The sequence below is a fragment of the Equus przewalskii genome, chromosome 1 (genome assembly GCF_037783145.1).
Source record: "Equus przewalskii isolate Varuska chromosome 1, EquPr2, whole genome shotgun sequence".
Lineage (NCBI taxonomy): Eukaryota > Metazoa > Chordata > Mammalia > Perissodactyla > Equidae > Equus > Equus przewalskii.
In genome coordinates, this window is record NC_091831.1 from 96,238,645 (window position 1) to 96,266,084 (window position 27,440).

General features: G+C 38.5%; 1 protein-coding gene across 6 annotated transcripts in view; it reads right to left on the reverse strand.

The window, feature by feature from the left end:
* Positions 1–1,215: 1,215 nt before the first annotated feature.
* AGBL1 (AGBL carboxypeptidase 1) overlaps positions 1,216–27,440 on the reverse strand; it is a 754,053-nt gene continuing 727,828 nt past the window's right edge. For 5 of the 6 annotated variants that reach the window (XM_070618166.1, XM_070618156.1, XM_070618162.1 and 2 more), the window contains one exon: positions 1,216–6,914. In XM_070618166.1, coding sequence (XP_070474267.1) covers positions 6,707–6,914 — 208 coding nt within the window. In that variant the 3' untranslated portion in view covers positions 1,216–6,706. The remainder of the gene's footprint in view (positions 6,915–27,440) is intronic. The other variant, XM_070618177.1, reaches the window with a different exon arrangement.

The window sequence follows — 27,440 nt, forward strand, 5'->3', positions numbered from 1 at the left end:
AGCACATGTTTGCTGTAACTGTCTGTTGTGATGGTACAGTTGATGTTTGTCTCCTCTGAAGAAGTGGAAGGAGCATGAGTTGGGAAGTCCGACTTCTCTGGGAGAAGATTCTAGCTCCATCATTTACTGAAAGTGTCTCTTTAAGTACAGCTGAGCTTCATTTTGAGAATGGCAATAATAGTGCCCAACTATTGCACAGAATGGTAGTGGGAGTTCAAATGTGTGGCCACGAGCAGAATATGAATGTAGGCAGGTTTTTCCTCCCCTAATACCTTCTAAAATATCTTCCTCTTCAGACTGAAGTGGGAGTGGGGCAGGGTTGACATTATTCTACCCAAGGATATCCGCTCATTTAATCTCCATATCCTGGATACCAGGGCTGTTGGCCTCCGTGCTTGCTCACTCTGTCCCATTAAATTGATCTCAATGCCATTTGTTCCCCTGACCCCCAAAGACCAAGGCCACACTCAGTCACCTCAACTGAATTGCTCCAAAGAATTGTACTTAATTATTATTTTTATTATTTTGTCAGGGGGGGTGGTCATAATAGTTGTCTACTGCTAAGAAATCATTTTAACCTCATAAGGTCCTACAAATATCTATAGAAGATCATTAAAAGCTCCTAATCAGAATAACCAGTTTGCTCCAGCATTTTAATAGTCCATTGTTCTGCTCTGTTTGGCTACTTGTCATAAGACCCCAATGTGGTTAATTCAGTAATTCTCTCACAAGTACGCATTCTCTTCCAAAGAGACTAGATCCATTTTTCTTCATGACCTGAGCAGGCTCAAAATACACACACACTAGAAGACCAGTTTATGTCATATGCTGATGAGAAAGGGCCTCACTTTCTACCCAGAAGGACTCTGTCTTGATTTCTATGTGACAGCATGGTGTAAAATTGTCACCTAGCTACCCGCTATATGTATAAACATGTGTCTAATGATAAACCTCCCCTTACTCTCTTTGTGTTCTTGCTTAAAGCCCTAGACCTGCCTGTGTGTGTGTATGTGTGTGGGGTGTGTGTGTGTGTGTGAGGTGTGTGTGTGTGTGTGTGTGTGGCGGACAACTCAAGCTCAATTTTAGTTCCATTGTGTTGCAATGTGTGTAATAGATGATTTTAAGTTATATACAACTGTATCTTTTTTTATTATTAGGCACTGAAAGGCTATAATACAATCCATTTTTATCTAAAAATTTCTTTTTACCACTCTCTTTTTTTCTAAACACTTTTTATCAAGAATCAGTTGGGCACTCATGGAGCCAAACAGCAAAACAAACAAAAGAGGACATCTGTTGGGAAGACAGCAGTGGGATCCAGACCTAATGAATTATTTTTGCCCAAAAAAGCTCTCACAGTGAGTACACTCAGGCTACACTGACTGGTGTGTCGTTCCAAGACTGGAGCCTTTTGGGGTCTGGAGGGGGTTGTACCAGCAAAGCAAAAGGAATCCATCACTCTAATGGGAATGCAAATGTTCAGATCCACCTTGCGGGCCACTGTCCTGAGTCCCTAACAAGGATGACTTATGCCAGGCATTTTATGGAAGCTCCCTCTCTTGGCAGAGAGCAGAGGTTTCTTTTGGAAGATGAAATCACTCTACAGCTCAGTTGTCCAGGCTGGGAAATGGAAGCTGTGCATGAGAACTTCTCCCCTTAGCGGTATAATGAGATCTTACCTGTATTGGCAACCCTCAATGCGAGCTTGTAACTCAAAGATCAGGTTATGCTCAAATTTTCTTCGTGGCTCTGAATCCTTTTACTGGAGGCCCAGAAGAAACTGGAGCCAATGGATGGGATTCTTGGATTCTCACTGAAAGGATTGCAAGAAGCTCCCAAGCTGCCAAGTTGGCATGACGCACATGGAACCATGTGCCAGTTCTCACCAAAGTGAGCCTACGGTCCAGAGCACCTGGATGAATACGGCAGCCACCGAGACTTCTACAGACTCTGTCCCTCTAGTCTCATCACTTTATCTAAACAATGGCATAATACAAGCAAGGACAAGGCCACCCCACTCTTTGTTAAGCTATCCTCACGTGGGGAGCAGCCTGCCATGGCAACCACCAGCTCGAGAGGCTGGGCTAGACATGTGCTAGATGCCTTTTAGTGAAACCAATTTCTCTTTCTATAACACACAATCTGATCTGAGATGGAAAATGGAGGAATTTAAGGGAAAGATATGGGATTTCATTGAGAAGTTGGTTGTCCAGCTTTGAGGCTGGAAATAAGCTACATTTTTAGCATCTTCAGTGTGTCAAGAAGTCTTTTAGGTACACGGAAAGCGAGAAAGATAATAGTGGGTCAATGCATCTTAGACTTCTCCATCCAATGGCGGGTGGGAGTGGGGCTGTAAAAAACACACCAATAAAGTTGCAAATGGCAAACCTCCTATAAAAGGGATGTCTACATAGTGAAACAGGGGCACAGAGGAGAGATTATATAACTTGGCTTGGGGGGATTATGGAGGGTTTTACAGAAGAAAGGTGATAGTGGTACTGGGTCTTGATACCCCCAAGTGAGGTAATAGGAGATATTTATCAGAGAGAGAGGAAAAATGAGAAAAGGTTTGAAAAATCAAAGAGGGCATTGAGGGAGCTGTGTGACCCAAGAAGTGGTGTGTGTGTGTGTGTGCACACATTTTTTGTGCATGCTCACACACATGCATAAGTGTGATGAGATAAAATGTAGCTATGTCCCATGGCAAATTGAAGCAATTGGAGATTGACAGAGCTTGAGTCTGTAAAGGAGATTGGGGCCAGGTTGCGAAGGGATCTGCTGAGAACTTACAGACTTTCTCCTGTAAGAAATACAGAGCCGAAAAGTGTCTTGCCACAGGGAATTGTCATGAACAGCCAGTGGATTCCACCCTTAGGGGTTCATGGAAGCATGATCACTAGGGGATCACAAGAAGCCTGTGCTTCTCTAGCCACAGTAGAACTATCCTAAGGGTGAAAAGGTGAGCTTCCCACCTCTGCCCATCACAGAAGGTGTGCAAGTCTGACCCAGGAAACTGGAGGTCCTCCAGGCCCCCCAAACCCCAGTCCCAGCCCTGCCATGCAGAGCACAACAGCTGGTACAGGGCAGCGATGCACATGGCCTGGCCCCCACATCACCTCTCTAAACTCTCATCCTTTCTGCACACTTTGAACCATATCTGTTTCCCATCAGTGCCTACCACTCCCTGGAATTCGTGAGTAATCTCATTTGGCTCTGAGTTTCGTAGAACACGTTTCGCAGAACAATTTACTACAGCGGTGTGGCCAGCAAGAGACACGTGTGGCTGGGCTGGAAGAGCTGATCCTATGACTTTCTGGAGTTGACTTGTGAATGAGCCCTCCCCGCCCCATCCTGAGGACTGGTGTGGTGTGACACAGAATGGTCTTTCGTCCCAGCAAGAAGGATGGGAAGTCTGCGCTTTCTCTCACTCCCCCGTTCCTCTAAGAACTTCCTTCTCAGCTGACTGGCACCTGGGTTCAGTTGCTAAGGACTTCTACCCAGGTCCCCAGCTCACTTGGGACATCTCTCCTTCTTCTACTTCTTTTCCTGATGTACCTCTGGCTTCTATGAGTCCTCTTTAGCTGGACATCTCATAGACCCCCAACATTCAACATGGCCCCAAATTGTCCTTATTATCTCTACCTCACCACAAACCTGCTACTCTTCCAATATGGTAACGTCATGCCCAGGGTGCTCCTATGACTGTTGAACAACCAGCATAGTAAGGGTGCCAATCAATGAATCAATCATCAACAAGTAGGGCAGTGGTGCTGATGAGTACCTGTTGACATCAGTCCTGGGCATGCCTCGGCTGAAAATTCTTTTTCTCCCCCAGGACATTCAGAATAAAGTTAAAACTTTTCATCAAGGCACATTAAATGTTGCTTGATGTGATTGACGTCTATCTTTTCAAATTCATCTTTTGTCACTCTCCTCCTTTCCCCACATACAAGCACATCTTTTAAAGCAGTCATATTGAACATTTTACTCTCTAACCCCACCACAGGGCCTTTGCATAAGCTTTTTCCACTTCTTAGAATGCCTTTTCTCCCCTTTTAACCTGGAAACTCCTGCACATCTTTCAAAAATTCCCTAAATTATCTCTTCTTTAGGTAGACTTTTCTCACCATGCGCCCCCTGCCCCCTACACCAGATTAGGTGATTCCATATTATCCTCTGCACAGCTCCATAATAGCATACTCTGCTGTATTAAAATAAAATGCTATTGTTCATCTCTCCCACTTAACTGTGAATAACTGAAGGGTATAGAGTGGGTCTTTTTCTCTACATCCTTTGATCTTAGTAAAGTGCATGCCACCTCGTAGGTGCTTAATATATGTTTGTTACATTGATGCATCAGTAAATAGTCCATGTTCCTGGCTTTTCCTGAACATGCCTCATAGAAATGTACCTATCGGGGTCATTTTCTCTCAGAAACAGGCTAGATGACTAGAAGCTAATCCCATAAATTAATTGGAGCTGAGGTGCCAATCGGTGATGATGACTTAGCATTATTTCTGTCCCTCCCAGCATTTACGTTTTCAAGAATATAATCTTCTTGACTCCTTAAAGCAAGGAAAAAACAGAAGTGTTATGCTATCCTGCATTTAAGAGTGAAAAGATTGAAGATGGGGGAAGTGTGGGGATGCTGTCAGCTTAGATTTGAATTCAGTGTCTTTGCCATTTCCCTCACACGTCCGAATGCTCTAAGACAAAGGATGGATGTGTGATTTCTGAACGGTAGCAAAGGAATTTGGAAAAGAGTTGGAAAAAGACGGGACTATCAATACTACTACTAATAATAATATCCACTCCCCAATCATAGCACACATGCCTGTTTTGTATGCCTCACAGCTGAATTATGGCAAAGCTTTGTTCTGTGGCTTTCTGCTGGTCTAGAAGTTTAGACTGTGGGTTTTCTCTGAAATTATTCTGTTTCCAAAATCTCTTGGTGGTGGTAGTTACATCAGGAAAAGTCCCTTTGGCAGGTATTTTATCCCCACTATGCATTATTCCCTTTTCCCTTAGTATTAGAATTTCAAATTTCTAGCCTGGCCCATCTCAAATAAAGACTACATTTCCAACCTCCCTTGCCGCTACCTGTGGCCATAAGACCACTTTCTGGATGGTGGGATTAAGCAGAACCATTATGCATAGCTTTTTGAAATACAGAAAACACGTTCTTTTTCTGTCCTTCTTACTGCTGAGTGGGATGTAGATGCAAAGGCTGCTGCTTCAGCAGCCATCTTAAACCAAGAGTAGAAACAACCCACAGCAGAGCTAGAAAACTGCTGAAGCCAAGTGTCTGGCACCAAGCACTCGTGATCCCAGCTCTGGCCTGCCCATATCTAGAATTCCACAGGAAAGGTAAACAGACTTCTATCTTACAAAGGCTACTGCTATTTTGGACTTTCCACGTCTCCTAGCCAAACCTAATCCTAACCAAACGCATATGGCACCTGGACAAATGCAATTTGATCTAACTTATTTTCTTCATTTTATCTCCCATTCTAATCTACCTTCCACATCTCACGTCATCCTTTGTGCATAGGCCCTGTACACCTCATCATTCAAATCTCTAAGCTGCATGCTTCCCTCTGCATGCTGAAGGGCCTTACTCCATTTTCACTTGTTCTAAGCTATTTCAACCTCCTAGGCACTGCGCTTATATGACCTCTTTCCCAGATCCCCTCCAGGAAGAGGCTTATTCCCCAACCATGTGACTCCAGCCAATGTTTGTTATATAGAACGCTCTGCTTGTGTTATGGAGGAAAATAAGCCAACATGATTGAGTGTCCACCATGTGCCAAACTGTATACTTTTACCTATTATCTCATTTCATCTTCACAATAACTTGACGCTATAGATATGCTCCTCTGCATTATACTGAGGTTTGAGGAAATTTAATTACTTGCCTAAGTTCTCATAACAAGTAACTGCCAATCCAGGCTATGAACCACATCTATCTGAGTGTGAAATGAATGAATTTTCCACGATGTCTTGCTGCCTTTATACAGAGGATCCTATAAAATCCTTTACAGGACTTTAAAATTTGTAAAGGCCAGTGGCCATGTCTTATTCAGCATCATGCCCCTTCCTTTGGAATCTAGAATAGCTCCTGGCCTATACAGGATCTGCAAAATATATACTGTAAAAACAGACCAAGGAAGATACTAACAATGTCTTTGTTGTACAGCCTTTCATGTTCAATCACCCAGGAACTAAAGACACTGCCAGTACCCTCGGAGTCTCAGTGGGGCACATGGTTTGGGCTGGGGAGCTCAGATGCTATCCTAAGTGGGTGATGACACTCGTATGTAGAATGACTTAAGCAACCACTCAGAATTCTGGCTGAGAAGAAAAGAAAAAAGCCCAACTCCTCTGCTTCCAGTCTACTCCAGTTTGAAGCACAGGAAAGGAGAAGAGTTCAACGTGGTCTTGATAGAATCCACAGTAATCTTAAGAATGTTCCGTTCATGCATCATGGCAGCTCGCATAGGTTCCAAAGGCCACCTAACTACATATATGTAACTGTGAAGTAGCCAGTCTCTATGCACAGTGAAACTAGAGTAAAATTTGGAAATAGGGTTGCTGAGCTCACATGGGCTGGCTTTTTGCATTAACATCATGTGTGTCTGATGATAAAGAAACAACACAGCTGCTAGTCCAATGGTTAGAGACATAGACCTCTTCTTGAACCTCTGGGTTATGGGCTGGCTTTTCTTCCCTGTCCTGGCCCCTCCTCTTCTTCGTCACCCTCCTCCTTGTTGAAGGCACACTCCTGGATCTGCCGGTCCAGCTCGGAGAAGCTCCCTTCCTGGTCTGAGCTGCTGTCTGTACTGTAATCAATCTCCTCTAGGCAGGCGGGCTCATCATCCAGTTCTGAAGTGATGCTGCTGCTGCTGCTGCTGCATCTGCCATGAGTTCCCAGAAAGGAAGGGAGAGGGAGGAAAAATACAGAGGGGAAGGGAAATAGAAAGAGAGAGATGGAGAGAAACGAGGGGGAAACAAAAAGAGAAGTTACTCAAAGGAAGGAATGTTTACAACTGGTTGGAAAAGGAGGGGTAAGAGTTATCTTCTCTGAGCTTTAATCTCAAGAGCCCCTGCTCCTTTAAGTATTGCATGCACCGTACTCTGTATATGTTCTCATCCACTACCTTGAGATGGAAGAAGGAAATCATATAAAATCTATGGGTTTCCTTCTTCTTTTGCCAGCAGAGTCTGTATTTCTAAGTCCAATCAGAAGATTTCCAATCACAAGACGTGGGCAGCCTCATACATTTAACGTCTTCAGCGTCCTTTATACTTGAAGTGAAAAATTAGAGAAGGCCATCATTGAGTACCTGAGAATGCCAAGTCATCTACACCCAGGAAAGAGTGGGACTGGAGTCCGGATAGGTAAGACTCAAAATCCCTAATGTTTCCCGTTCTAACTGACAGCACTGTGAGTCATATTGCATAGCGCTCCTTCATCGTGATGAGTGATTTATTGGAATTAGAAAATTAATCCAGGTTGGAATTAATAAGGGAGAGAGTAAGTGGGGACATGGCATGCTCTTCTACTATATTTGTGCTTCCTCATCATCTCCCCAACCTCCCGCCATTTTATTCACAAATGGAAAAATCAGCATGGGTTGACCAGCAAGAGACAGAAGGAGGCAATAGGAGTGGACACCAGACCTTGACCATGTATTGTGAGCAGGGAAAATTTCCTCCCAAGTAAGTGTATGCCTCCCTTATTTGCATGAGGTACCTTCTTTCCTGAAGACTTTTTAATCACTCCCTACTTAGGACTTAACCAATTAGGATTAGCAGCGTGCTGGGTTTCTACTCTGTGATTTATAGAAGGCAAGCACTTCATAAATTAGGCAGAGCTGTTCATCCACCTCCCTCGCCATAAACAATGAAAATGGATAATCAACGGCGTGGTTACATGTGAGCTCCGGAAATGCATCTGAGGCCTGTTTCTTAATTGTCTACTGACTGATGTGAGCTGCTTCCACGCTCTTCAGGCCCTCAGTACCCTAAACTGAAGGTCTGGTGGGACACTGCCCGAATGGAGAGGAAGAGGAAGAAATATGAACCTTGTTTCCACAGCACCACAGCATTAAATCATCACCATATTTTACAGGCTGAATGGTGGGTGATAAAGGAGCTGAGTAAGGGAAGGTAAGAGATGCCCAGCCGTAACACGACATCAAGTCAGCAAGAACACTGAATGCCTGTGACTCACTTGTCACCATGCTAGGTACTGAGATGACAATGCTGTGCAATGCCAAAAGCTTGAGTTTAAATTCTGTCTATGAGACCTTGGAAAACTCCTTAATCTCAGAGAATGGCAATAAAATACCTCAAGTGTTGCTGTGAATACTAAATGAGAAAATACATGGATGCTATCTAGCAGAGTGTCTCACAAAATAAAAGCAATCAACACATTTTCATTCCACTGCTCCACTGTGGATGCTAAAGATGGCGAAACACGATGTTGAAGGAGAGCCTGCATGGAGATTTCTTGAATCATACTTGGGCTACTGCAATAACTGCTGCAAAACCATCCAAAACTGGCACTACTAATAATTTCTCTGAAACATCATGTTTATGATGCTATTTCCAAATTCAGCAACTTGCAACGGCTTGCCCTTGCTTATTAATGCAATGTGAGTATCAATGCGATGTTCCTAAAGGGTCCAATTGGTGGGAGTCTATGAGTAACAACTAGGTCAGTCTTCCCCTGATAAGGCCCTGATTTCCTCCACCGTGGGGTCTGTTCCAGTCACTCACAGACATGAGCCTTTCCCACCACAGTCAACTTGTGAGGCTGTTCTTGTCCTGACCATTCAAATATTGCAGACTGAATGTTTTCCTAAGCCTTTGTTCCTACAACCAATTTCCTACCTCTGAAATGATTTTCCAATTCCTCAATATCCAACCAAACAAAATATATCATTTTTTAAAAGTTCATTTTAATATCCGCCAAGTGACTGTTTCGATAACTCCATCTCTTATTGAAATGTCCTTCCTCTAAGTATTAATCTTCATGTATTCACTTTATTTGTATTTATCCTTAATAATATTTATAGTCTTATTGTGAATAAGGCCCATGTCTCTGTCTGATTAATATTTATGTTATCCTGTGAACACCTAGAATGTGCTGAGAACACAGTAGATATACATATATATGTATATCTACATATATATATACACACACATATATGTATATGTAGATATACATATATATCTACATATATATATATATATATAAAGAGTTGCCAAATTGAACACAGAACAGGTATATATGTAGAAAAATCTATATTTTGGACCATCCTCTGGGGAATTAATTTCTCTCTGAATCTTTTTCAAGGATTTTTATATACGAATTAAGCAATAATTATCATATCAGTTTTAATGATTTCAAACAAAAATGGTTTCCTTTGTCATTCATATATAAATAAAATATAAATATAATATATTATAAAATTATTATATATATATATAAATTAAGAAGGCCTGAAATAGTTTAATTATGTCTCTCACTTATTTGCCCAAATGCAGTGTAAGTATTCTGTAAATTAAGGAATCAAAACACATATTTGGAAACTTCCACTTCCGGACAGATGGAAAACTATTTCTCTCTTTTGCTATTTATAACTTACACTGACTATGATATATAAAACAAACGTAATAAAATTGTGAAATGTGGATGAAATATTGAGAGAAGGGGTCAGACCAAATATTAGAGCCTTGGGACTTAAAGGCCAATATGGTGGCGAGTTCCCCAGCTTTTCTTTTTGTCTCATATAGCCTGGACTTGGAGCTGGAAAAGCCGACAACCTAGAAATGCTAACTAGTACAAATAAAAAGAGGTCTAACAAGAGTTTATTCTCTCTAGCCAAATGATGAGGAAAAGGGCATCCTAGGAAGAAAGACAAATGTTAAACTATAGTAGCTCTATGCCAGCCAAACATCACAGAAAAATCAGTGGCCCCACCCTATCCTGCCAACAACAGTGAGGAGCCTAGACATCTACTTTCACCAGACTGGAATGAGGTGCCCCAAAACCCCTCCTTTTCCCCATGCTGAGACGGTATCAGGGAAGGCAGAACAGGGAGCCAGAACTTTCTACCCTGATGTACAATAATGAGGTCTCCTACCCCATCAGTAACAGTGGAGGCCATGTGAGGAGCCTGGACTTCCACACACAACTGTTAGTAACAAGACTATCCCCCACCAGTGTCAGTGGAGAGCAGTAACAAGGTACTCTGACTGCTTCCATTCAGAGTGGTATTAGGGAAGGAAAAGTGGGGAGCTGGAACTCTCATGACTGCCCAACAGTAACAGGAGCCCGCACCACCCTTCGTGTCATTGGGGCCTAATGGGGAACCTAGATTTTCACTCCCACCTAGCAGTAACAGGGGTCCCTTCTCCTGTTTGAGTGTTGTCAGAGAAGACCGGTTCCAACAGAAGATTTAAATCTATTGTCTCATAGCATAATACCCAAAATGTCCAGGTTTCAATAGAAAATTACTCACTATACCAAGAACCAGGAGAATCAATAGATGCCAACACCAAGGTGACACAGGTGTTAAATTATCTAACAAAGATTTTAAAGCAGACATCATATAAATGCTATATTGAGTAATTATGGGAAAACATGAAAAAAATTAGAATGTCTCAGTAAAGAAATAGAAAATCTCAGCAAAAAAGAAAAAAATGGAAGATGTAAAGAAGAATCAAATAAAATCATAAAGGTGAGAAATATAAGAACAGAAATATAAAACATGGCAAAGAAACAGAAAGTTTCAGAAAATAAATAGAAGATACAAAGAGGAACCAATTGGAAAGTTCAGAATTAAGAAATAGAAAATGCTAAAAACAAATTCAATAGATGGGCTCAACAGCAACGTGGAAGGAACAGAGGAAAGAATCAACGAACTTGAAAATAGAACAAGAGAAATTACTCAATCTGAACTGAGTGAAAATTAATTAAAACAATAAACAGAATATCAAGACCCTGTGGGACTATAACAAAAAATCCAACATTCACTTCATCAGAGTTCCAAAAGAAAGAGAAGCTGAAAAAGTATTCAAAGAAGCAATGACCGAAAACTTCCTAAACTTTGCAAAAGACATAAACCTACAAATACAGGAAGCTGACCAAACCCCAAACAAATAAACACAAAGAAATCCACATCAAGATAGTCATAACCAGTTTTCTGAAAAGTAAAGACAAATTAAAAATCTTGAGAGCAGTGAAAGAGAAACTTTAGGGGAACAACACTATAGGGAAAAATAATTTGAATGATAGCACAGTTCTCATCCAGAAAACACAGGAGTTGCAAGAAAATGGAACACATTTTTCAAATATTAGAAGAAAAGCACCACCAATCTAGAACTCTAAAACCAGCAAAAATTTCCTTCAGGAATGAAGGGAAAATAAAGACATTCTTATAGGAAATGAAATTTTAAGAATTTGTTACCAGCAGACCTACTTTAAAAAGAAGGCTAAAAGAAATCCTCTAAACAGAACTGAAATAATAAAAGGAGGGATTTGGGAAGATAAGGAAGAAGAAAGAACAACAAAAGAGTGAAAATATAGATAAATACAATACATTTTTCTTTTACTTGAGTTATTAAAATTACATTTGACAGTTGAAGCAAAAATTATGCAATTATATGATGTGGTTCTTACTGTATTATGTAAATATTTAAAATAATTACATAACAAATGAGAGGGTAAAGGAATGGACAGGGAGGTAAGCTTCTACACTTTGCTTGAACTGGTAAAAATGTGACACCAGTAGGTTGTAGTAAGTCATGTGTATATAATGTAATATCTATAGCACTAAAAGAATTATACATAGAGATACACTCAAGATCCTACAGATAAATCAAAATGAATTCTAAAAAATGTCCATTCACAAAGAGATAGGAAAAACAAAACAGATGAAAAAAAGGGCAAGAGAGCAAATAGAAAAACAATAAAATGGAAAAGGTAGCCCTAACTTATCAACAACATTAAATGTAAATTGTCTATATACACCAATTACAAAAGAAATTGTCAGGGTGGATTAAAAAAAAGTGACCAGACTGTATGCTGTCTATATAATACCTCAATTGAAATATAACGAAATAGGCAGACTGAAAGTAAAAGGATGAAAAAGAAATATCATCAAAACATTAATCAGAAGAAAGCAAGTGTGGCTATATTAACACCAGATAAAGTGGTCATCAGAGCAAAGAAAATAACCAGGGACATAGAGGGATATGATGATAAAAATGTCAATACATCAAGAAGTCATAGCACTCTTATATGCATATGCACCAAACGACATAGCTGCAAACTATGTGAAGCAAAAACTGATAGAACTGAAAGGAGAACATGACAAGTTTATAATTATAAATCAATACTTCAACGCTCCTTTCTCAACGATTGGTAAACAATTAGACAGAAAATCAGCAAAGACATAGAGAAGCTCAACAATACAATCAATTGACAAATTATTGATATTTATAGAATATTCCACTCAAAAGCAGCAGAATACATGTTACTTTCCAATGCAGTTAGAATATATACCAAAACAGATGATATCTTGAGCCATAAATAAACCTCAACAAATTTAAAAGAATCGAAATTGTGCAAAGTGTGTTCTCTGACCTTAATGGTATTTAGCTAGAAATCAAAAACAGAAAGACAAAAGGAACATTTCAAAACACTTGGAAAGTAAATAAAACATTTCTAAGCAATTCAGGAGGTCAAAGAGGATGTCTTAAGGGAAAGAAAAAATATATGTTGAACTGAAGTAAAATGAAAATATAACATATCAAAAGTCTAAAACCAGAAATCTAAATTACCATCTCAAGAAAGTAGAAAAATAAGAGCAAGATAAACCCACTGCAAGTAGAAGAAAGGAAATAATAAAGATAAGAGCAGAAACCAATGTAACTGAAACAGAAAAATGAAAGAGAATATCAATGAAACAAAGAGCTGACTGTTTGAAAAGATCTATAAAATTGACCAACCTTTAAACACTCTGACAAAGAAAAAAAGAAAGAAGGCACTAATTATGAGGAATAAAATGGGTACTATCACTGTAGATGCCATAGGTATAAAAAGGATAAGGGGATGCCACAAAAAACTCTTACACATATAAATCTGACAAGTTAGATGATATGTACCAATCCCTCAAAAAGCAAAAAACTACCACAATTTACCCAATATGCAATAGATCACTTAAATAGCCCAATAACTGTTAAGGAAGTTGAATTCATAATTTAAAACTTATCAAAAAAGAACTTTTCAGGCCCAAATATTTTCACTGGAGAATTCTAAAAATGATTAAAGATGAATAACACCAATTCTACACCATGTCTTCCAATAAAAGAGGAAGGAACACTTCCCATTCATCTTATGAGTCAAGTGTTAGCCTGATACTAAAACTAGGCAGTAAAAAAAAAGAAAGAAAACTCATGAATATAAATGTAACATCCTTAACAAACTATCAGCAAATTGAATTCAGCATTATATAAAAACAATCATACACTTTGATCAATTGGAGTTAATTCCCTGGACGACAGACTGGTTCAATATTCAAAAATCAACAGTGTAATCCAGTATAATAACAGGCTAATGAAGAAAAATCACATGATCATATAAATTTATGCAGAAAATACATTTGACAGAACTCAATACCCGTTAAAGATAAAAACTCTCAGAAAAGATAGTAATAGACAGAGACTTCTTTGCCTAGATAAAAAACATGTACAAAAACCAACCGTTAATATTATACTTAATAGTGAAAGAGTGAATGTTTTTCTCCTATGATCAGGAACAAGTCAAAGATGTCTACTCTCACTATTGCTACTCAAGAAAGTACTGGAAGTTCTAGACAGAACAGTAAGACAGGAAAAGAATACAAAAGGAATACATATAGGAAAGCAAGAAATAAAACGATCTCTATTTGGGACTGTACAAAAACAAATAAACAAAAAATAACTCCTAGAACTATAAGTAAGGTTTATGAGGTCATAGTTCACAAGATCAACACACAAAAATCTACTGGACTTCTATTAGTGAAGATAAACATAACAGTTATAATCATTAAACAAAAATGAAATACATAGGTGTTAATGGGACAGGACATATACCAGACTTGCATGCTAAAAAAAATACAAAAAGTCTGATGCCAGAAGTCAAAGATTCAAATATATCGAGAAACATACAAAACTTAGGAGACTCAAGACCATAAAGATGTCAATTTTTTCTCAAATTGATATACAAGTTTAACACAATTCCTATCAACATTCCAAAAAGATTTTTGTTGATCTAGACAAGATTATACCAAAACTCTCCCAGAAAGGCAAAGGAACTACAAACAGCTAAAACAATTTTGAAAACAAAAATGAAGTGGTAGGAATTGCTCTACTCAATTTCAAGACATGATATAGAGGCAGTAATCGAATCAAGACTATATAGTCTGGCAGAGTGATGGATACGTAGATCAATAGAACAGAGAACCCAGAAATATATCTACATAAGTAAGACCAATTGGCTTTTGATAAAAATGCAAAAGCAGCTCACACACTAAGAAAGTCTAGCTTCATGGGGGGAAGCTAGGAGAAGTGAGAAACATCCTCATCAGGACACAATTTATCACCACAGTAGAGTACACATGGCAGAACTGAAGGAAGGCCAAGCAATGATCATTTTTCCATGACATATCCAACTAATTCACATAAAGTGTATTCATGAGAGGCAGATGAAAGAAAGAGAACAAACCAAGATTTGCAGATAGCTGTTAGTTGGCATAGCACAGCAGAGAATATAAATACTATGTATTCAAGCAAAAGAAATGTATTCTGGGGACATCACAAAACTCAAGGCAAGCTTTATTCTTGGTATTTTGCTTACCCTCATTCCTTCCTTCATTTAATTATTTACTCATCAAATATTTAGTCAGCCCCTACTAGGAGATCAAAGAGAAAAAGAGTAAATTTTCTATAGCTCAAGAAAAAAATGGAAGAATGATTAAAAATTATGGAAACATAGTCACATTTGAAGCAGTAAGAATTAGGGTAGAAACTACTGAAAAAAAATCAGTGACAAGAAAGACAGAGTTGCAAAATTCATAGAAAACACATTGGACAAATCCAAGAGATCAAAGATAATGAATATGGATATGGAAAAAAGTAAAGAGTGAACACAGTGGAGAAAAACAAGAATTCAAAGATCTCTCTCTCTCTCTATGTGTGTGTGTGTGTATCTATCTATCTATCTATCTATCAAAGAAGGTAATAGATATGAAGGCAAAACAAGAAAGAACCAATGTAATGAAAAAATATATAATTCAAAGATATAATAGAAAAAAGTCTCAAATACAGAAAGACTTGAATCCACAGATCAAAATGACATAACGTATAACAGGAAGAAAAACATACTGAACAGGGTTGGGCTGATGGCATAGTGGTTAAGTTTGCGCACTCCACTTGGGCAGCCTGGGGTTTGCTGGCTAGGATCCTGGGTGTGGACCTACACAGCACTCATCAAGCCATGCCATGCTGGCATCCCACAGAGAACTAGAAGGACTTACAACTAGGATATACAACTATGTACTTGGAATTTGAGGAGCAAAAAAAAAAAGAAAAAGAAGATTGGCAACAGATGTTAGCTCAGGGCCAATCTTCCTCACCAAAAAGCATAAAAAAAATTTTTAAAAATCATACTGAATAATTCACAGCAAGTTATGACCTTGCTCATTCAAGCATCCATTCAATCACGCAACACTGTATGCCTTCTCTGTGCCAGCCAGTGTGTTTGGAGCTGGATAATGTGCAAGCCACTCTAGTTGTTTGAACTTCAAAAATGAAGGGGAAAATGCATATAGCCTTCTAAGCAGAAAAATAAATCTTCTAAAGCCATGAGCATGTCAGACTGATTTAATGTTCTTCCTGGTGATGGTGGGGATATCCAATTCCAGGAAAGACCAAAAAAAAGAATGAATGCATGGCAAAATATTTCATAAAAATCCAAGAGGCTTTGCAAAAAAAGACTATCAAATATGCAAGATCTCAACAAATATAAAATCAATTTGTTTTCCTTCGGAAGGAGCAGGCGTGAGCTGGGGGAAGACATTATTTGAGAAAGTCCAGGCAACTCAAAAATGAACCAAAATGGAGATCTCAGAAATGAGGAAAGCATGGTCAGAAAAACTTTCATGAGCACAGCACTATGTTAAATATATAACTAAGGCCAATCTGGAAATGACATTTAGAAGACAGAACGCAAATGTTTTATCTTGTCAATGTAAAAATGATGCTATTACTAATACAAATAAGGATGTGTGAGTGAGAGTGGAAATGCAAACTGGGATAATTTTTTAATCTTTTTTTAGCAGGAGTCAATAGACAATACGTTAAGTTCAAAAATAAAAACAAGAAATAGAGTTTTAAATATAGGAAAGTAATGTTAATAATGTAATAATTAGAAAAGCTAATTGCCAGATGGGAAACAAGTTTACAAAATAAAGAAAACACAGATTATGTAGAAAATTTGAGGTCCAAAAATTATACTGTGAGAACAAACAGAGATTCTGATTGGTAAAATCCTGAGGTCCCTGTTAGAAATAAGCATAAAACTACCATGCAGGTATTTTTTCAAAACCCAGGGCATATGGAATATGGTATATGGTATATGGTATATGGAACTCCCCAGGAGAGGGTGAAGAACACAGCCCACTGATGATGCTCCCGCAATGACAGATTAGGGATCGCATGAGGAAATAATCTACCTCGAGCAAGAATCAGCAGAAATAAAAACAGACAGCCACAAACTTGATATAATATGCCAGTCTGGAAACTACTATAGAATAAGTATGTTTACTTATTCTAAACGATTAAGAAATTAGAATAAGTTCTGGAAATATAATGAAAGAAGAAGATACTTTTGAAAAGGAAAAGATAAATTTGAAAGTTAAACAAAGTCTTTCTAAAAGAAAAAAACATACAGTAAATATCTCAACAGAATTGTTAAATAGCACAAAAGACACAGTTAAACAGGGGATTAATAAACAAGAAGAAAGATATCTAGAAGTAGATTTTAGAGTAAATTGGTAAGAGGCAATTTTCAAAAAGATAATACTTGAAAGGAGATAGTCCCTAAATTGAAGAAAACTCTGGAAAGCAGAATTGGACTGGTGGTTACCATTGGGGGAGGGGGGAGGGGAAAAGGGGGATTAGGCTCACATGTGAGGGGATGCACTATAGTTAGTGTTCGGGTGGTGAACATGATGTAATGTATACAGAATTCGAAATATGATGTACATCTGAAAAAAATAAAAATTAAAAAAAAGAAAAAAGAAAAAGTTAAGAAAAAAAGAAGTTCATAATTAGACACATCAGGAATGGACACCAATAAAGGACAGATCTTAAAGAAACTGGGAGAGAAAAAACAGATTACTCTTAAATGCATGACATTTAGATCAACAGATTTCCCATTAAAAAATAAGTAAATAGGGGAAATTACATGAAGGGAACTCTCCACGATATCTTTGCAACTTTTCTATAAATCTAAAATTATTCCAAATTGATGAGTTAAATTGTAAAAAGGTTAAAAAGAAATAAAAATATTAAAGCTAGTCAGGAAAAAAATGAATTAATGTCTTGAAGATGCTGAGGGAAAACATATCCCAAGGCAGAATTCCATACCAAAAAACAAAACCAGACAAAACTTTATTTCTCTTGAATGAGGGTGAAATAAATGCATTTTCCCACACATGGACCATCACTGAAAGAGCTACTGAAGTATATATTGAAGTGCTCTGAGCAATCCTCCATGGGTATCTAAATATATATATATATATGGCATAAAATGACTATTTTAGTGAGAAAAATAATACTAAAATGTTTGAAATCTAAAAAGATAAAAGAGAGGCTGGAGGAGTAAAGAATGGAAAAACGTAGAGAAAGAAAGAAGGAAAGTAAAGAGAAAAAGAAAGAAAAGGGAGAGAGGGAGTGGAGGAAGGGAGGAAGAGAGGAAGGAAGGATGGAAGGAAGGAAGGGAGGAAAGAAGGAAAGAAAGTAAAGAGAAAAAGAAAGAAAAGGGAGGGAGGGAGAGGAGGAAAGGAGGAAGAGAGGAAGGAATGATGGAAGGAAGGAAGGAAGGAGGAAGGAAGACAGAGGAGGGGATGGATTCAAAAGATGAACTTCTGGTGGCAGGTGTCCTTGGCAAGAGGTCAGGATTGCTCTATATATCCTACCACCACTTAGTCCATTACCTTATTTCCTTCGAACAAAATTGCTCAAGTCTAGCAAATTGCAATAAATTTATCCTTGACACTCCTGCCAATCATTCCCATCTTGAAGGCAAAGCTTGCATCCCACCTCTTCTTTGAAATGTTCCTGAGAACAGTAGCAAGCTTCTCTCCTTTCTTTCACTTATTCAAGCCCTTAGTTTGCTGAGTCTCTTTGCTGTGTTACTTATGTTGTCTAATATCAGCATCAGTGTTAATAAGCAATTCTATGTGTGTTGACCTTCTGCTAGTTGCAAGACTGCTGTTTGCACTGCCCTTGTGCCCAGGGCAGTGGGGTTATCTAACAGGTACCAGACTGACCCCATCTCATTAGCTGTTTGCTGATTCTAGGTAATTACCCAACCTCATAAAGAGTTTCGCTCTGATATTAGCCCAGCAAACCAGAACAGCAAGTATAGCCCTGGCGTCCAGGGAGAGCCTTCTAAAGGCAGCATTCTCCTTGGCAGAGGGCAGGCTCAAGCTTCTGAAACAGAGCTGCCAATATCATCGGGAGTTGCTCTCTCTGCATCTTACAGATTCAGCTCCCACAGGAAGAAATACATATGACGAGGCAGAGTAACAGTAATTTCAGCAATAATATGGTGTCTGCTATTCTCCTTTTTGCTCTTCCTTTCTCCGTTCTATTTTTCAAAAATGATGAATTCAATAAGAAACAATCACCAAATGCAACTTAAATTAAATATAAATAAAAGGAAATAACATTATTCAGAAATCAAAGTGCGCTTCCATTGATAAGGTGATCCTTAATACCCAGACGTGGGAAATGTATGGAGAAAACATCTGAAAATTGATTTCATTTCCTCCTTTTCACCTGGATGCTTTGATATACTGTAGACACAATTCAAAAGTCACTTTGGGTGGTGTTGGAGAATTACGTGGTGCAGTGAGAAAAATGTAAATGAGAAACAAAATATAAACTCGGAGTCAGACAAGTAATGGGGGGTTTGAATCCTGGCTTCAAAGATCAAGTAAGCAACAGGAATTTATCTTCTCTGAGCTTCTGTGTCTCCATCTGTAAAATGGGGATCTTATTAGGTTTCTTCTTGAAGTGACATAAAGGGAAGGAAATTTGGTGGCACAAAACCTGACACGCGGTTACTCAACTTAATTTTTATTCCCCTTTCCTCGCCATAGCATTTGGAGACTAGGCCAAAAATCGTATTTATCCTGCCAAGTTCATCATCTTCATCTTCAAATATAAACCCATAAATGCAGCTTTCAAACACAGTTTCTAAGCAAAACCATTAAGAAGTCTCATTCTTTGCAATTCTTCCAAGCCAGCCCGTACAGCAATTTGCAACTTTATGATGTGATAAATAGAATTTCTTTGTTTTGATTTTTCATTTGCATATTTATTGAGATATGCCGATCTTAATTAGTTCTGCTTTTTTTGTTTTGTTTGTTTTCTTGGTTGGGAAAAGACAGCTTTCCACAGTGCAAAATAATTCTACATGCTAACAGGGGAAGCAAAACCCAGCCTGTGGCGTAACTTGATGTTGATGCTGCTTAAAACGCAGCGTTGTGGATTCTCTCTTGTTTTCTCTTTCAATGCTGAGGTAATGCTCGAGACTTGGGGGAATGCCAGACCTCAAGAGGCAGCCGCCTACTGAGAAGCAAGAGAACACTTTTTAAATTCCAGACACTCACACTTATCCAGCATGTTCTCCCCAGCTTACCTATCACCCTTCTCACTCCTGAAAAAGCTGAACCCCACCAAATGCCTCTGTGATGAAAAACAGCCCTGATGCATCTTGGCTTTTGCAGAGGAGAAAGAGTAACTGAATTCCCTGCATGGTTGCATCCCATGGGAGTATCTGGACATGTTGCTCATACAGCGCTATTCCTCCTTGACCTTCTGTTCACCTTCTTCAAGAGCAGGGCTGTGTGCATGCTGTGCCCCCTCTAACAGGCACCAGCAGCCAATTAGACAACTCATAACACCTAAAGGCATACAGATTACGTCCACTATGAATATCTCAGGGTCATCACCCAGAACAATTAGCATGCTTCCCTCATGCTTCCTATTTGCTAAGGTCTTCACATCACCACAAAGTCTGTCACTGATTTCAACACTTTTAAGAGGAAGGATATAATTTATTACTTTCCTGCATTTGTTTGTTTGTTTGTTTTCAGTTAACTCCAGTAATGGAGAATTTCCCATGTACAGAGAGAAGCACTAGGTGCTATTGGTAAAGGAAAAAAAAGGAACATTGCTAATCACCTACTGTGTGTCAGGCTTTGCATTTCCTCTCATTTCACTTAAAATATAAACAAACAAATCTAGCAGCTGGTATTATCATTCCTATTTTACAATTAGGAAAAGAGAGACCCTGGGTATTTTGATCATTTTCTCAATATCTTAAAGCTATACATGGCATAGAAGATGTATGATAATCAGATAGGAGGAAGGGTTCCTGTATCTCTCAATTCAATCAACAAATATTGATGTATAAAATCTACCTGGCCTGAGGAAGAACTGGGATGAGATATTAATTCAGCCAGAATCAAAGGCATGGACTCTATCATGTGGTCTAGAGGACTAGAAAAAGTCCAATGCCTTTCTCACATAAAAAGTCATGGAAATAAATGTCCTACTTCGTATTGAAAAAGTGAATCCATGATGGTGCGGGAGTTGTGGTCCAAACACTCCAGGAAAATAGAAATATAGAATAAAAGAGGGCAAGGGTGGGAGGGAGTGGGTTAGTGAGAAAAAATGAGAGCAAAAGAGAGGGGAGGAGAGAGAGAAAGTGTTTAGTGAAACTTACTCAACCAATTTGTCAGCAAGAGCTTTTCCCTGAAGTTCTCATAACTTACATGACAAATGAGTTGACTTAAATGGCCTGAAGGACAACATATGTAAGTCCAAGATGCTGGTTCATTGGGGAGGACGGTTAATAGCTAAAATTTGGCAATTGTATGAGAGAAGATCTTGGAGGGATCCACTGATGTTTCAGACATTTACTTTTAATTATTTGTCTAGTATAGTTGATGAAATATGCCTGAGCCAAGTCATATTCATTTGCTCAGTCCTTTTCTTCAAAACCCCACTAGGTAGTAAAATAGAGTTGGGGTCTGAGGTGTGTAGTTGGCTATACTCTGTAGCTAAGGGATCTAGAGAAATTAACTAATCCGAAAGTATCCAAATCAAGATCATGATGACACAACTGATGCCAATTGACTAGAGAAGGCATTTGTGGGCAAGTCAGTTTGTCACTTTAGAAATGAATGGTGATGGTACTGCTCAGCCTGCTACTGTTACAGTGTCTAAAAGATACCCACTCCCTGGAGACATGAACAGACATTTCTCCAAAGAAGATATATGGATGGCCAATAGGCACATGAAAAGATGCTCATCATCGCTGATCATCAGGGAAATGCAAATCAAAACTACGCTAAGATATCACCTTACACCCAATAGAATGACAAATTATCTAAATCTAATAGTAACAAATGTTGGAGAGGTTGTGGAGAGAATGGAACCCTCATACACTGCTGGTGGGAATGCAAACTAGTGCAGCCACTATGGAAAACAGTATGGAGATTCCTCAAAAAATTAAAAATAGAACTACCATACGATCCAGCCATTCCACTACTGGGTATCTATCCAAAGAGCTTGAAGTCAGCAATTCCAAAAGTCCTATGCACCCCAATGTTCTTTGCAGCATTATTTACAATAGCCAAGACATGGAAGCAACCTAAGTGCCCATCAACAGATGAATGGATAAAGAAGTTGTGGTATACATATACAATGGAATACTACTCTGCTGCAAAACAGAACAAAGTCATCCCATTTGCAACAACATGGATGGACCTTGAGGGAATTATGTTAAGTGAAATAAGCCAGTTAGAGAAGGATAATCTCTGTATGACTCCACTCATATGAGGAATTTAAAAATGTGGACAAAGAGAACAGATTAGTGGCTACCAGGGGAAAGGTGGGGTGGGGGGTGGGCACAAAGGGTGAAATGGTGCACCTACAACACAAATGACAAACATTAATGTACAACTGAAATCACACAAGATTGTAACCTATCATTAACTCAATAAAAAAAATAAAAGATACCCACTCCCATGCTTGCTTCCCACGATTCTCACCATGTTTTCTCATTGAATATTTCCACTGGTTCATTGAAATTCCACTCTATTTAGTATCTGTGGGTCATTGCTATTTAGCTACAGTAGAATTGGGTACAGCTAAAATATTTCACATTTACTACATTCCTTTGAGCAGTGGAACACATGATACAATATAAGTTTCAACGAATCAAAAACAAAAACACTCCACAGCGACACCAAACAATCAAAATGTGGTTGTTTCTCGCACAACTACACTCCTGTACAACTCATCATCTTTCAATAACTTGCAAAAGAGCGTATTCTCATTGTCTGAAAAGCAATGAGAGAATCTGAGAGAAGTACGTGTTCACTGAAAACACTGAGATTTCTGTTTTACTTTTGGTCCAACTTTCTACACTAAATCGTATTACCACTCCAATTTCATATCAGAAGGATTTTCCTTTCTTATATGCTTCAAAACCACAAGGAAATAAAGTTGGTTACTGGATACAAACTAAGCAATGTAAGGATTAACTACGCAATGGAAAAGGTAAGGAGCGATTTCCCAGTGAAAACAAAACAAAGTAAGAAATTTAAAAATATAGACATAGGTTTTGATCTTCTGAAAAGTTAAAAGATGATTAACCTATGTATTTATTTTTTGACTCACAATTTTATAGACATATCTCTTTAAGTGCTGCTCTGCATTTACTGTTATAGCACTCCCAATGTTATAAATGTTTATATATTATTAGTCTCATACCAGAAATGAACACCATCTATTCTCTCAGCCAGTGAATGTAGCATGCCATTCTATGCTTTCCTTGCTTCAAAAAGTGCTCATTTTTTAACTCCTCCACAGTTTTCTCTTTTTGACATAATTTTATGTTCTGGTGAACAGTTTTGACTCATAAAGGTTCACAAAAGACATGCAAATAATAGTGCTGGAGGTGCAGACAGGGAATGCTAGTTTTAGCAGTGAATGCTAGCAGCTTGAGGCCATGAGCACATTTAAGGAAACGAAGGGTAAGAAACAGATGGTAATGTCCAAGGCCAATTGATGTCCCAATGGAGGTCACTGGAAAATCCCTTATTTCTGGGGTTTAGAACCACCCAACTCCTTCCTACCCCAGAAAATTCCATTTTTATCTAGATCTTCTTTGGTTATCATCCTCTCTCCTTAAAATGTTGACACTTAATAAGACTTAGTTATAATGCTGGCTGATGGAACTTACAAAGAATCAACAGTTTGAATTTCAGCGTTAATTTTATCTTTTAAATGTAAATACGTGATTAAATTTAGCTCTATATATGGATTGGAAAGTTTGTTTTTTGTTTTTGTTTTTATGGAGAGCTCCAGTTTCCTGAATGTCTAGTTTCCATGGGACAGCGCAGTCCCTTTTCATGAGGTAGCCCTGGAGTGTCTGGCCACTGTCCAGGTCACTTCTGATACAATCAAACACATCACTTGGCTTGTCAGAATGAGGGGTGCTGAGGATGTCTGTCTGGTAAAGTCTGAGGCAATAGCATGGGTTATAGTCCATGTTGCTCCCAGGACCGTACCAGGAACTGAAGTTCTGTGCTTCCTTGGGCCCAAAGAAAAGGAAGCCAGCTTTCCAAAAGCTTGAGGCTCTCACAAAGATGCATCCTCTTTCTCCCATCCTTAACATGTAGATGTGGCAGGAGTGGTGAGAGATTGTAACCCTAAACTTCTCTTCTTTGTTACATTTCCTCCCCATCCTTCTCCAGAGGGTTTCGAGTATATGGAAGGGAAATTAAAGCTTGCTGGGGTTTATACGCATCGTTGTGAATCTGTGCCTCTGTGCTGAGACCTCTTTATCCAGACTGGGGGAATATTTTCTTTTTTGTTTAGTTTTTTCCCCCGCCTTCATACTAACTCAATTGGAGATTTGTTCAAGTCCTTTGATATTATAAAGAGCTTCATAAACATCTCTATATCCTGTGAGATACCTACTCTAATCTGTGCAATCTGTAGCTAAAGGAATCTGTGATGGGTGCCTGGAACAGTGTCAGGGAGTTAAAAGTAAAGGAGACAGCAATTGTCAATCACAATGTCAGGAACTCACCTCCATAGGGACTATGTTTTAAAGACTTACACAGTTTTGATTCAGGTGGTCTTCCCATTTCCGCAAACACCTCCTCCTCTCTAAACTCAGAATGTCTGTACCTACCAGGAACTAAAAACCTAATGTGAGAACACAGCAGAAGACAGTTTGAGAGAGATGCCTAAGCAATACTGGAGGAACAGCTCTTAACTGAACAAAAGCACTGGAACACATGAAGTTTGAGGTCAGGCAGGTGCTTTTAGCAGTTAGGTGTTAAAGATGGAGGTGTTTTTCCTTAAAGCTGAGACTTATGGTTCAAATGATAGAAAAGTGTAAAGATACCGAGATAGACAGACATACAGACTTTCCCTATATATCTTTCCACGTACATATCCTGTTATTTCTATTTGTTGTAATAAATTACTGTTATGAGGCCACACTTTATATAAACAGTTTAATTGAACTCTGTTTAGTGCCAATGTCTTAAACACATAGTGTAAGCAAAGTTCTTCCACTTCACAGTGGGCACTTGGCGAGTTCTCAGCAAACCTTGGTTGTCTTCCCCACCCCTTAACTTAATAGAGTTTTGGTTCATATCATCTTCTATTATAGAGACTTTACATTACACACCTAAGAGAAAAAGAAGCTTCCACAATCTGATCTCTACTTATTTCTTCATCCACATTTCCTACTGTATTCTCCTACCTAATCCCTTCATTGAAGTTCACTTGGTCTCCCCTCTCTCCTCAGATACACGTGAGGCTTTGCTCTTTCTCCAACTTGTCTCATGCTGACTCAGCCTGGAAGGCTGCCCTTCTCACCACTGGGAATTGAAACCCCCCACGTCTTAAGATCAAGCCCAAATGTTATTCCCTTCAAAAGACGTCCATGACCATGCAGGCTAAAAATAATGACTCATTTGATTTTAGTGCATTTGTTCACTGTACTTTCCCTTATAGGTCAGAGACGTGTTTCAGATTAACAGTTCTTAGCCCTCACCTTATACACAGAAAATGCTCAAAACAAATATCAGTTAAGGAGTGGCAGAAAAACTACCTTTCTTAACACAAGAAAAATACACTCTGCCCCCAGATTAGGGATAACCCTCTGTGTCTCCTTATTTCTACTGGCCATACACAGAAATTGAAGAGGTGAGGTGTTTAAGAGAATTAATCCTTTAAATTTTGAAACTGCAGGAGTGACAGTGCTAGGATGCAACATTTCTTTACCAGATCATTTGCTAAAACTTCAAGTTCATTGGTGTTTTTATGTAAGATTCTAGTTCGCTTGCTGTAGGAAGATAGACATTTGTGTTCTCTGTCCTAGGAATGTAAGAAATGCTAGAATAACATGTTTAAGTGAAAGTGAAAAGGCAGAAATGGATAGAAGTCCAAAATGTGCAGGATAGGGTAGAATTGGAGAGCCTCTATGAAAAAAAGCCAAAATCAGCATTGCTATTTAAAAACTCCATTTTGTGATCTTGGGAACTGTCTCCCAAATTCTATGTTTCTATCAGGCTCTCAGGTTTCAGATAAAAGGATTTTCTGTTGCTATTGTTACAGACTAAAAGAATTCTTTTTGTTGCAAGAACAAAATCCTATCTCTTTGCCTTCTGAAACACCCAGGGATTCCAAGGAATTCTCAGAGCAATGGATTCTGATCTCAGTTGTAGGAAAAAAAAAACAGATGGCTCTTGGTTTCAGAACATAGAGCCATATTTACTACCCCCTACCATCGAGTCTGAGGTAAAAATCACCATTTTGTGGACGTCTTATTCTATTTGGGTTACAAGTAACACATTTACTATTATCTGTATGTCATCACTTTGATCCCACGTTTTTCTTGATAATGAAGTCATGTTATACGCAGGCAGAGAGGCCATGGATGCAAGTGCCATAAACATCATTGGAAGAAATCACTGGATAAGCAGAATAAGAATGAAGCAGATGTGGTCATCAGATATTGTACAATGTACAGAGTGGCGGTCCTTTATGCCATCAAGTAGATAAAGAATCAACATATGGCACTTGAAGAGATGTGAAGGGTTTAGAACAGAGTCCCACATTGTACCAGCAGACTGCAGGGAAACTGAGTCTTCTCACACTATGTGTGAGAGGAAGCTGTCAGGACCTTCAGACGGAGGTTATCCTCACCCCAACATGCAAATTGGAATTTACCCCACATTCAATTCTAAGGGATTTTAATTAATAGGGTATTACCTGATCGAATCAATTTTACTATAAAAATGACTGTTGACCTTCAGGGAAGTATTTTGATCTGAGCAGTTAACTCGGCACAGCTTGAATTGGGTTAATGAAAAAAGAGTTATAATTTTAAGTGACAATTATGGCCTTTTAAAAAATATCAAACATTAACTCAATAGAAGACAGCCTCTGAAGGTCATAACTGTGACAGAATAGGAGATTGCGAGACTCCTGTCAGAAGTGGGCCAGAGAAAGTTTGTCATAAGGAGTCAAAAAATAAACATCACCGTAGGAGGGGCGGTGATAATTTGTTATATGCATGATAATAAAATATATTAAGTAATATATTATAATAAAACTTAATATCCTGTATAATATGTCACAGCAGTTTGGCCTAAAGCAGAAGTAAATAAATATCACTTAACAACAAAGCCAAGATGCTGCATTAATAAGAGCAAATTATGTATATATAAAGTTATTTTACACATTATTTATAATTAACTATTTTTATTATTATAATTTATTTCGAAAGTTTCTTTAATGTAAACGAAAATAGCATTGTTAAATAGATGTTTTAGCATCATCTGGTAGCATGTATTATATTAGGTAGTTTTTTTCACTGACTAATTACTGAGTAACACAGCAATAACAACAATAAGAAGCACAGTAAAACGCATCTCCTGTATATGGAAGCTAACCGAGAGGCATTTTGCTAGATACTTTAAATAAATTACCTCATTTAGCTCAATGGCATTGCTTTATACTTTGTTTTTAACTTTTGATTTTAAAATATAAATATTCTGTTTCTA